Here is a 12,392-nt window from a genome sequence, read left to right as displayed (position 1 = left end):
CCACATCTCGAGCTCAACATGGCAAAAACTGATCTAGTCAACTTGTCTGATATTCTTCATTTGTCTACATCTTGGTCACTGCCTTGACTTCTCCTCCTCTTTGGCTTCCTAGCACCTTGTCTCAGCCACTCATCCTCCAGACTATTCAAAATGCTTCTGCTAAAATATTCATTCTCCTGATCACAGACTAGATCACTCACCACTTTCAGTCTCTTCAATGGCTTCCTCTAGTCTTAGGGCTTAACTGTGAATTAACTGTCCATGGGGACCCTGGGGACCTGTTAGTGCACGTCTTCCAACACTGGCTAGTGCCAGACACTTCAGAAGAAATGAAAAGAACAGGACAATTATAGTGATCCATACTATGTCATCCAGTCCCACCTTCTGGCAGTCAGAGATTTAGGGACACCCAGAGCATGGGGTTTTGTCCCTGACCATTTTGGCTAACTGCCATGGATGGACCTAGCTTCTATGCACTGATCTAATTCTTTTTTAACCCAGTTATACTTTTGGCTTTCACAACACCCCCAGCAATGAGTTCCACAGGTTGATTGTGTGTTATGTGAAGAAGTACTTCCTCATGTTTGTATTAAACCTGCTGCCTGTTAATTTCCTTTGGTGCCCCCTGGTTTTTGTATTTTGTGAAGGGGTGAATAATACTTCATTATTCACTTTCTCCAAAACGTTCATGATTTTAAACACCTCTCTCATATCCTCCTTTCAGTCATCTCTTTTCCAAGCTGAACAGTCCCATATCAGGAGAGATTAAAAAGCTGGAAGCTTCTCCATACCACTGATCGTTTTTGTTTCCTTTCTCTGTACTTTTTCCATTTCTAATACATATTTTTTGAGAAGGGGTGACCAGAACTGCACCCAGTTTTCAAGGCGTGGGCATACCATGGATTTATTAAGTGGCATTATGATATTTTCGGCTTTATTATCTATCCCCTGCCTAATGGTTCCTAACATTCTGTTAGCTCTTTAGTCTGTTGCTGGACATTGAGTAGATCCACAATGAGTCCAAGATCTCTTTCTTGAGTGGTAACAGCTAATGTAGAACCCATCATTTGGAATGTATAGTTTGGATTACGTTTCCCAATGTGCATTTCTTTGCATTTATCAAAGTTGAATTTCCTCTGCCATTTTCTTGCCCAGTCACCCAGTTTAGTGAGATCCCTTTGTCATTCTCTGCAGTCATCTTTGGGCATAACTATCTTGAGTAATTTTGTATCATCTGCAAACTTTGTGAATTCACTGTTTTTCCAGATCATTTATGAATATGTGGAACAGCACCAGTCCCAGTACAGATCCCTTCCCTCCCTTTGTTTCCTTCCTATCTTTTAGTGATCATAAGAGGGTCTTTCCTCTTATTCCAGGATTGCTTTCTTTGCTTAAGAGCCTGCAGTGAGGGACCTTGTCAAAGGCTTTCTGAAAATCCAAGCACACTATATTCACTGGATCACCCTTATCCATATGCTTGTTGACACTGTGATGCTGACAAATCAGCTCAAATCAAAACCACAGGATAATTGTGTGTGGATATCAAAAAAAAAAGTTAATGTTATTGTCTTCACATACTTGTAACCTGTAGTTTACTATCACATTACATTAAGCATACCTCATATTTAATTAACTCTAGATCAAAAGTGTATGTTTGTGAGAATTTACTTGATGTGTAAACTGCATGAAAACTAATGAAAGATTGTTTGGATTGTTGTAACTAAATGCACTGTGTATATCTTTGTAATTGGATTGCCCATCAAACAGGACTGGGACCTTGGAACTGTAAATGAAGAAGCTTCAAAGCATGGGTCATTGTGTTCAACAATGGGAAATCCACAGACTCAGTCTGCATTTAGTCAACAAAGAAAAAGCCTATGCTGTGATGGAGACACTTGCCAGATTCCTTTCTGGGAAAAAGAGCTATAAGAATGGATTCAGGGAATAATCAGGTATCTCTGAACTGCTTTGGATTCTAATGGGGTGGAATACTGAATAAGGGGACAGAGTTCCCCAGAATTACACTTAGTATGCCTGAGGAACTTTTGGAAATCTAGCAGATTACAACAACTCTGTTAACATTTTGGATTTACAAACTTGGACTCACCTGTTAATGTACTTTACCTGCTTAACCTCTCAATAACTCTCATCCCTTTTTCGTAGCTAATAAACCCTTTAGTTAGTTTACTAGAGAAATTGACTTCAGCTTTGTTTTTGGTCAGATCCAGAATACCAATTTGATCTGAGGTAAGTGACCAATTCTTTTGGATTAGGAGTAACCTAATCTGAGGTAATTTTTGGTTTTAATAACCTTCCATCACAAAGTGCAGTTTGTCTGGATGGCAAGACTGGCAGGAGAGCCTAAGGGGACTGTCTGTGACTCCATGGTAAGACTAATATATTGATCAGGATTTCACATTTGTTACTGGAGCGGTGAAATCTAATTATAGAATATACCACCAGTTTGAGGTGTCTGCCCTGTTTTTTGACAGTCTGACCTGAGTTCGGCACTCACAGTGGTAAGCCATTTAAGACAGCATGACAGAGGCCCTCAGAGAATTCTAATAGATTGATGAGGCATGACACTTCCCCAACATATTGCATTCATCTACCTGTCTGAGAATACTGGTTTTTACTATAGTTACAACCAATTTGCTTGGTACTGAAGTTAGGCTTACCAGCCTGTACTTGCCAGGATTGCCTCTGAAGCCTTTTTAAAAAATAGACGGTACATTAACTACCTCCAGTCATCTGGTCCAAAAGCTGACTTAAGCAATAGGTTACATACCACAGTTAGTAGTTCTGCAATTTCATGTTTGAGTTCCTTTAGAACTCTTGAGTGAATACTATCTGGGCCTGGCAATTTATTTCTGTTTATCAATTTAATTTAATCAAAGCCACCTCTACTGACACCTCAATCTGGGACAGTTCCTCAGATGGGTCACCTAAAAAGAATGGTTCAGGTATGGGAATCTCCCCCACATCCTCTGCAGTGAAGATGGACGCAAAGAACTCAATTAGCATCTCTCATTCCCTTAAATTCCCCCTCCCTTTGCTCCACCCTACCCTTTCTCCTAATCCCTCCCTTTGAACCATCTTCCTCTCACCTCAACTTTTTGTACCTTCTCCATGCTGCTCCCCCATGTTGGAACTCCAACCCCACACACCTCTTTCATGCACCAAAAAAGTAACTTCTCTTTACTGTATCTCTCCTCAAAACATATTTCTCTCCTGAAACACTGGTATGATAATCTTTCATAAACATTGCCACTACCTGCATCAGTGCCCGACGACGGTAGTTCTTGTGGAGAGGGACCATGCTTTTCACGTATTGTATGGTGCTCAATAAATATTCATGACTGTTAGAAAAGCTATTCAAGTTAATAAAGCCCTTTTCTGGACCTGCGTGTATTCGTATGGTATAGGTGATTAAGAGCAAAATCCCCCAATAAAAGATGCAATATGCATGATCACCTCCAGAATTAATACACACTCACCATCTGTGTTTCTTCCTGGCATTTCTGCCTCACATCATTTAGCATATCTTTCAGTTTGGCTTTCTGCTGGTCCATTTCATCTAGACGGTCTTGAGCATCTTGTTTCTGAGCTTCCAGTTCTTGCAAGTTACTTGTTTCTCTGTCTAAATCATTCTGCAGTTCCTGAAAAAAGATCCACAACATTATAGACTACACTTAACTGATGTCCTGTGACAAGCAGTTAAGCTTAAAGAGACATACTGAAGTAGGCAAACCCCAAAGTCAACCTGCCTGTGTTGCCTATAGCATTTCCCCCACTCAAAGGTTTCAGTGCTTTTTGTAAACAGATCAAAAAAACCCCAAACCTGCCAGCACTTCAGCACTCAGGAGTAATCTACTATAACAAATCAAAGTCCAGGCGATGGGAGAAGAGTCTCAAAAGACAAGAATTTCAGCTATTCTAAACCTATTATATATCATTTTGAGAACATGAATTTCAGTATTTAGATGGATACCTTCACAATGTTGTTTAAACCGTATTAATGAAGCATTAAAAAAGAGAAACATTTTCTATTATATTCTATACTATCTGAATTTTACACTAACCAGCATCAAAACAAAATATTTTCTACAGTGCACAGAAAAATGAAATCATTGCTACAAGTTATTCCCCAAGTGTCAGAATAAACATTACCCATATGAATTCATAAAGGAAGTAGTGGGGAGGGAAGGGGGGCGGGGGGGGACAAAAAAAAGAACTGTTTAAAACGTGGATGGTGCATCCTGTAGAATTTTAAAGAAATGTCATTAATAATAATCCAGAGTTTTTACCTGAACTTCATTGGTTTTCTGTCTAATTGATTCTTCCTTTTCTCTAATGTCCTGCTCTAGTGAATATTTTTCTCTGTAGGGAAAACATTCACATGACTGATACAATTAAAATAAGACAGTATTTTACAAAAAATCAATTAAACGTTCTTTTGTAAACAACGCACAGATGAAAAAGCAATCCTACATACTTTCAAGAAGTAATTAAGAAATATTCTTTTTCATACTGAAAGACTGATTTGCCCCACAATCAGTCTTCTCACTTGATGTGCTAGACTCCAAGTAAACTTTCTAGGCACTGCTCCTGCTCTCAGTGTAATCAGTGGGAGTTACCATTAACGTCAATGACAGCCAGATAAGGCGCCTGAACTGTTAACATTCAAGAGACAATATAGGACCAATGGGAGTAATAATCACCAGTAACCAAAAGGGAAGTAATACTGAAACTGTTCTACTAATCAGGGATTCAGTGGTTCCATTTAAATGAAAAGGAAGGTTTTAGTTTGTGCAAAATTTACTTTACTTACCTCAGAGTGACATTTCAGAATGAACTACTCTGGCTATAAATAAAAAAATACAGTGAACAATTGGGTTCAGCTATATAAAAAGTGATGGGATCCTATTTTTGATTGTACCAGATATACACACACATTTTTTAAAAAACAAGAATCTATGGAACCAATAAATGCAAGGTTTCCTCTTTTTTGGAGGGCGCAGCGGTTAGAAACTCTTATGCAATTTGTTAAGAGCCATCATTAGTGAGGAAAATCCTCCATTTCCCAGGTTCAGAATACTAAACTTTAACAGTCCACTATATTTACCTCTGCAGATGTGCAATCTCTTGACTAATATCATCGAGTTCTTTCACCCCTGTAAATTCTCCTGAGCCAACAGAACTTGAACTATCCTGTAAGAAATCAAAGTATTCCATTATAAAGCAAGCCAAATTAAGAACAGGAATGCATTCTGGGCAAAGACTGAGGACACAGGATCCACCCCTCACTTTACACTTCTCCAGCACCTTCCATCAGAGAACACAAAGTATTTTGCAACAGCAAATGAGCAAGCCTCACAATTCTCTGTGGGGTAGAAGAGTATCATTTATCCCCTTTAGCAGATGAGTTAACTGAGGCACAGAGAAGTTAAGGGACTTGCTCAAGAAGTAGGATTAAAACTCATGGGTGAAACCCTGGCCCCACTGAAGTCAGCAGGAGTTTTTGTGTTGATTTCAATGGCCAGGATTATAGAAGCTACAGTGTCAGGCATTCATCACCAAACACAGAGTATACTGGAAATTAAGAGGCCAGATTCAAAAGTTTTCTCTCACTTCTTAAGCTCATTAAGTGTTCACTGAGGAAGGACCTCAAGATTTGGCCTTAAGTGGAATTAAAATCAGCATTTCTATTCCTCTGAAAAGTGACAGTATTTGAGAGAGAACTGTAAACCAAATCCTCTCAGCTTTCATTGTCTGTTTGACAATCAGGACATCTACAGTATTTAACTATATTTTTAAACAATACACTGCAAAAGGCTTCTAACTACTATGATGAGAAAAATGGGCTTTTTTTCTTTTTAAACAGAAAATATGTGGTATTTTTTTTAGCAGAAACTAGCAACTCAGAATGAAGGAATAGGTGACCTGAGTTCCCAACTTACATGATTTAACATCTTAAGACCCTACTTTGGGAAGATGAGGGATCCTTTGGCATGTATGTTTAGTTGGGGTCAGGTGAGCGTAAGGAAAACCTAGATACAAAGTCTTAGAGTTACTAGACAACAGCTCCCTGTTCTCTAACACTACTCATATTTTCTAAGTACAAACATGCATGGAGACTGCCACTTTACAGCACTGAAACTTGCATTGCTCAGGGGTTTTTTCACACCCCTGAGCGAAGAAAGTTTCAGCACTGTAAGTGGCCATGTAGAGACAAGGCCTTAGACAAATACAACCCACTAATCAACATGAACAAAAAGTTAATACACTACACTCAGATAAGGTGCAGTTTTTTTCATGCTACATTTAACTACAAACATAGCAAATCAAAAATATGAACCAATGAATTAAAGAATGAGTGGGAAGTTTTAAGGTTCTTGCACCAGGGTATATTTATTGGCAGCAATTTAATATAAATTACAGACCTAGTAATTTAATATGCCAACATTGAGCTACCTGTCAAAACAAGTGCTTGAAAAATTAATGGATCTCAGATTGCTGAAGGAGCTCCTACCACTGGGTAAACAGCCAGAAGTGGCAGGTTCAGATTGTAATGACATCACCACACTGTTAGGTGTCATAGGGCACTAGTGCTGAAGAGATGGGGAAAGAGACAGAAATAAAGAACTCAAAGTTACAACTGGACTACACAAACAAATTTACATTCTTTGGGGTGTTGAATTACTCACACGACGCATTTCTGTTAGCGCTGAGATCTCAGTTCCTAAAGGGGTCAAGTAACCTGACAGAGTCTACAGAAAAAGGATATAGGAGAAATAGAAGAGCTTCAGAGAATGGCAACAAAAATGGTCACAGGCCTGGAAAGATTTCCATTTGGGGAGAGAATGAAAAGATTAAGACTATTTCATTTACAGAAAAAATTGTAAGTGGTGACATGACAAGTGCATTGTATGCATTGGACAAGGGCAATGTGAGTGTCAAGGAGGCCCATAGATGAAGGGTGAAATACATTTGAAACAGATAAAAGGAAATTCTCCCCCTACAATCCCAGAAACACACAATGCTTTGACCACCTGTAGAATTCACTGCTACAAGCTATTGAGATAAAAAGCATAATAGGATTTAGAAAATAATTAGACATTTATGTGAATAATGTAGAGTATTATTAATACAGCTCATTCCACTAATATTTAAAAGGCATAAGGGTTACCCTCATGCTTCAGGGAATAAACCATTAATTGCCAGGAATTAGGAAATAATTTCTCCCATTAACAGGATTTTATACGTTCAAGGAAAGCATCTAGTACTGCCACATTCAGAGACAGGACACCAGACTAACTCAATCATTGATCTGATCGGCTTTGGCAATTCCTATGTTATTTTCATTGTCTTGCACAGGTCCATCTATTTCATATCGGTTCTAATATCAACTTCTCAAATTCCCTTATTTTCTTTAGTGATCTTCTAATTTCTTAAAACAGGACTTAACATTTTTCTGGTTTCTCCATCCCAGCTGTTTCTATGATAGTTTTCTGTTCATCTTGTAGGACTTCTTTTGTGGCATCTGTGTAAAATTCTTAATCTCAGACTTCATTCAGAGCTATAATTCATGTTTAGATTATTAGCTCTACACGACCTTCAAATTCAGTATTTAGTCCTCCTTTCTAAGTTTGCTGAGTTTTTCCCTTTCTGTCTCAATGCTCAGCACGGCCACTTCCTACATTTCAGGTCAACTCATTAGGAAGTCCATTTCATTCAAACCAGTTAAAAAAGGGAAAGGGTTTCAAATAAATAAAAAAAATAAATATTTAAACAAGAAAGCTTAAACTATTATGCTGTAAGATGAGCACGCAGACAGAAAAATATACCCTATTTCAGAGCTCTTCTGTTTAGCTGTACTATAATGCAAAAAAGTGAGCTGCCGTCTGTTTATTTGATGCCTAGTCATCATTTATGATTTCCTAAAGATGCGTGTCAGTCATATCTTCCTGACACCTTGTCCTCTTATAGTGTCTGCGATGCTGACCTCTCCTCATACACCAAGAAAGATCCAGAGAAGGAAAAGGAGGATCTCTTTTGGGATCCTTCTCTCATTTCCCATTTTCTGTAGGACTCCCAGAAGCAATGTTCACTGTACTTTTTTTTTTCTAAACTAAGCAAGCTACCATCTTCACGAAGCACTATATTTTTGGCCTTGGGCAAGCTTATACTTTTTTTATTTTTAAAGTGAGTAGTGTGTATGAGGGGGGAGGGGAATTGTGTGTGTGTGTGTGTGTGTGTAAAGGTGTGTTGGGGGAGTGAAGGGTGTTCAGGGGGGGCTACTCCTTGGTGGCTCATCCCCAGTAGCACACACTAGCAGTTCCTGTCCCTTGGATTCACTCTGAAGCAGCCTTAGGAGCCTGGCCAGGCATGTGGGGTGGGCAGGAAGTGATGTCAGACACACCTCCCCTGGGTTGGGGGTTTCAGACACCCCCTCCCCCTCCCTCACCCCCGGGCACTCGCATAAAAGGGCCCAGTCTGCAGCTCCTTCCTCTGCTGCCTTTTGGCAGCAGGAATGACTGCATTCCTGGAAATCAACTGCCAGGCAAGGTGTGTGTGTGCATGCATGCTTTGACCACATCAGACCACAGCTCCAGAAACTCCACTGACCTGGGCTGGCGCTGCAGAGCCTGGCCAGGCCCCTCACCTGAGCTCATACGTAATGGGTGTCCTGAAGTGTACCCCAAAGACCTGAAGGGCTTCCACTCCCCTTGTATGGAATAAATTGGACTGTATGCACCCTGTCATCAAAACAGGGGGAACGAGCAAAGTGGGTTCTTAAAGGGCCGCACCACATCCCTGCTGAAGCTGCACAGAGGAGATGTGAGCAGCATGGCTGCACAGCTTACATACAGAACACTGCCACAAGGTTCTGTCCTTGCCTCACCCTTTATTCCCTACTTCTGAGTGACCTCATCCACTCACATGGATTTCATAGACATTCATTTCAATTACAGTACAACCCCTATTTTACAAACTTAACTGTGGATTGAGGAGTTCACAATTTTGAAAAATTCATAAAATTTAACATCTGAAAATTACAGTAGATATGGTGCACAAGTACACTATGATACGGTGCATTGCCCTCTTTTCATCTTTCAAACCATAGCAAAATGATTTCCAGTCCACTGAAGGCACTGGAATGTGAAGGGCTGTCAACTTGTTCTTCATTGACATTCATTTACATTATGTGGGATTTTTTTCCCCTCTCTAGGGAAAAATGGTTTATATCACTGGTGCTGGTATGATTAGTGTTCATAAAATTGAAGTTCTACTGTACCATCTTTTCGCCAGTCACTCCCCTCCCCTCCACTTGTTTATTTTTTCCACCTATTGCCTCTCACTGTATGCTAAGATTGTAAGCTCTTTTGGGAAGGGACTCTTTATATTGTGTGTGGTACAGTGCTTAGCAAAACTGGGCCAAGGTCCCTGGCTGGCGCTTGAAGGTGCTACTGCAACACAAATAATAAATAAATCTACCTCCACTTCACACTTGCCTTCCTCCAATCCCATCTCTCAGTTTCTTTCTATCTCATGACACCTGCCAGATGTCTCACTGTTAAATTTTATGTGGCCAAAATTGAATTTGATTTCACTCCAAAGCACTTCCCCCAGTCCTCTGTTCTCTCTCACTGTTTGACAATACCTCTATCATTCCTGTGCTCAGGCTCGCAATCTGGTAGACATCTTTAATTTCTCCTCTTTCTCTGAGTCTGCAAAATCTAGGGTGTCCAAATCATGCCACTTCTTCCTCCACAAGGTCTACAAGATATACTCTTTCCTCTCTGTCCTGACAGAAAAACCTTTGCCCTTGTCTATTTGCTTGACTGTGTCTTTCATTTTGCTCCCACTCCCTCTCCCCTTCTTCCTATCACCACCACTTTTGTGATGAAAGATATATTTTTTAATAAAAATTTTAAACTGGAATTTTTCCAGTCACAAGGTATGATTCCCTCTGGTAACTGAAACTGGCCTCATATTTTTGAAAGCTACCAAGGTAACGGACAACTCATTTAGTAAGAATTTTTACAATTTATAACCAATTCATGAAGCATTTTTTGAAATCTGGAACTCAGTTATAAACAGAAGATAGACAAACATTCTTGCAAGCTAAAGATTCAACAATCCCATGTGTTACAAAATATAAATAAAAAATTAACAGCTCTCAAAGCTAGTTACTTTCAAAGCACATATTGGTCCAGTAGAGCAATATATTTATTAATAACCAATTACTTACTTGTATGGGAGTATTCCTCTCTGCAGGAGGGATCATATCTGGGGACAACACCTGTGGAGGATCAATCCCTTTACTGACCTTCTGTTGAATGAAATACATGGCTAGTGCAAACTGATCTTTGCTTAGCTTTCCCATCTGTCTTGTGTCTGCCAAAGCCCTGTTAGAAATTGGTTATTCTTATCATAAGTCAAAATGTGTTATAAACCAAACAACTATTATTAATACAATGAAATCTGAGATACATATAATTTTATTGTTGTTTCAGCCTCATCAGAGCCCATTTCCTCAGTGGAAAAGTCCTACACGCTGAGCTATGAATGTTTTATTAGATGCACTTAGCTGAATGAAACATCGTTTTCTTGGAAAAAATGCCTTTGACTTTTTAGCCAGTTGAGTGATAGGACTGCTAAAATGTTCCCCATTCATGGAATAGCCTATATGAGTACTAACTGCACTTATGCCACCATTACAGAGACATGATAAGGAGGGTTATGTTTTCAAAGTTTCATAGATCTCTCTGAATGCCTTCCAAGTAGCATCATAGTATCATAGAAATGTAGGACTGGAAGGGACCTTCATAGGTCACCTAGTCCAGGCAGGACTAAGTATTATCTAGATCATCCCTGATAGGTGTTTGTCTAACCAGTTCTTCAAAACCTCCAAAAACAGAGAGTCCATAACCTTCCTGGATAATTTGCTCCAGCGTTTAACTACCCTTACAGTTAGGAAGTTTTTCCTAAAGTCTAGCCTAAATCTCTTTTGCTGCAATTTAAGCCCATTAATTCTTGTCCTGTCCTCAGTGGTTAAGAACAATTTATCACCCTCCTCTTATAACAACCTTTTATACGTGAAGACTGTTATGTCATAAGAACATAAGAATGGCCATACTGGGTCAGACCAAAGGTCCATCCAGCCCAGTATCCTGTCTACCGACAGTGGTCAATGTCAGGTGCCCCAAAGGGAGTGAACCTAACAGGTAATGATCAAGTGATCTCTCTCCTGCCATCCATCTCCACCCTCTGACAAACAGGCTAGGGACACCATTCCTTACCCATCCTGGCTAATAGGATAACTAATGTCCTTCGTCAATCTTCTCTTCTCCAGACTAAACAAACTCAATTTTATAAATCTTTCCTCGTACATCATGTTTTCTAAACCCTTAATAATTTTTGTCGCTCTCCTCAGGACTTTCTCCAATCTGTCCACATCCTTCCCAAAGTGTTGTTTTTAGAACTGGCCACAATACTCCAGTTGAAGCCTTATCAATGCTAAGTAGCATGGAAGAATTACTTCTCATGTCTTGCTTATATCACTCCTACTAATACATCTCAGAATTACTTTTGCTTTTTTTGCAACAGTATTTCATTGTTGACTCATATTAGTTTGTGACCCACTATAACCCCACATCTTTTTCTGCAGTACTCCTTCCTAGCCAGTCATTTTCCATTTTGTGTTTGTTCAGTTGATTATTCCTTCCTAAGTGTAGTAGTTTGTATTTCTCCTTATTGAATTTCATCCTCTTTAATTCAGACCATATCTCCAGTTTGTTAAAATCATTTTTAATTCTAATCCTGTCCTCCAAAGCATTTGGAACCCCTCCCAGCTTGGTAGTGTTCACAAATTTAAGAAGTGTACTCTCTTTGCCATTATTCAAATCCTTTATGAAGATATTGAATAGAACTGAATACAGAACAGATCCCTCTGGGACCCCACTCAGTATGCTTTTCCAACTTGATTGTGAACCACTGATAACTACTCTGAGTATGGTTTTCCAGCCACTTGTGCACTCACCTTATAATAGGTTCATCCAAGCCACATTTATCTAGTTTGTTTATGAGAAGGTTATGTAAGGTTTAGTAAGGTCAAAAGCCTTACTAAAGTCAAGATATATCATATTTGATTCCACCCATCCATAAAGCTTGTTACCCCATCAAATAAGAAGCTTTAATCTCAATATGAGAGGAAGGGAAGAAAATTGATTTGGTTGTTCTCCTTGAGAGAATTTATCCTTACTTATAAATGTATGAAATGTTGTTGAGATAGTATGGTAAAAGAAGCCCTATGAAGAAGAATAGCAGTGGCAGTCAACAAGGGGATTGCTAGTATCACATTTCTGGATGAAAAATGCTATTTCCTA

General features: G+C 39.3%; 1 protein-coding gene across 8 annotated transcripts in view; it reads right to left on the bottom strand.

Annotated features, from left to right (window-relative positions):
- Positions 1-12,392, bottom strand: part of EPS15L1 (epidermal growth factor receptor pathway substrate 15 like 1) — an 80,987-nt gene that overhangs the window by 51,339 nt on the left and 17,256 nt on the right. For 7 of the 8 annotated variants that reach the window (XR_013344546.1, XM_077805384.1, XM_077805387.1 and 4 more), the window contains 5 exons: positions 10,256-10,412; positions 6,708-6,770; positions 5,126-5,211; positions 4,308-4,380; positions 3,498-3,659 (listed from right to left, as the gene is read on the bottom strand). Coding sequence is in view for 7 of the 8 variants with exons in the window: in XM_077805384.1 (XP_077661510.1) it covers positions 3,498-3,659; positions 4,308-4,380; positions 5,126-5,211; positions 6,708-6,770; positions 10,256-10,412 (541 nt within the window). In the remaining variant the exon portion in view is untranslated. The remainder of the gene's footprint in view (positions 1-3,497; positions 3,660-4,307; positions 4,381-5,125; positions 5,212-6,707; positions 6,771-10,255; positions 10,413-12,392) is intronic. The other variant, XM_077805385.1, reaches the window with a different exon arrangement.

This window comes from Eretmochelys imbricata, chromosome 25 (assembly GCF_965152235.1).
Source record: "Eretmochelys imbricata isolate rEreImb1 chromosome 25, rEreImb1.hap1, whole genome shotgun sequence".
NCBI classification, from domain to species: Eukaryota; Metazoa; Chordata; order Testudines; family Cheloniidae; genus Eretmochelys; species Eretmochelys imbricata.
The sequence above is the reverse complement of the archived record's forward strand: the minus strand, read 5'-3'. Positions and strand labels throughout refer to the sequence as shown.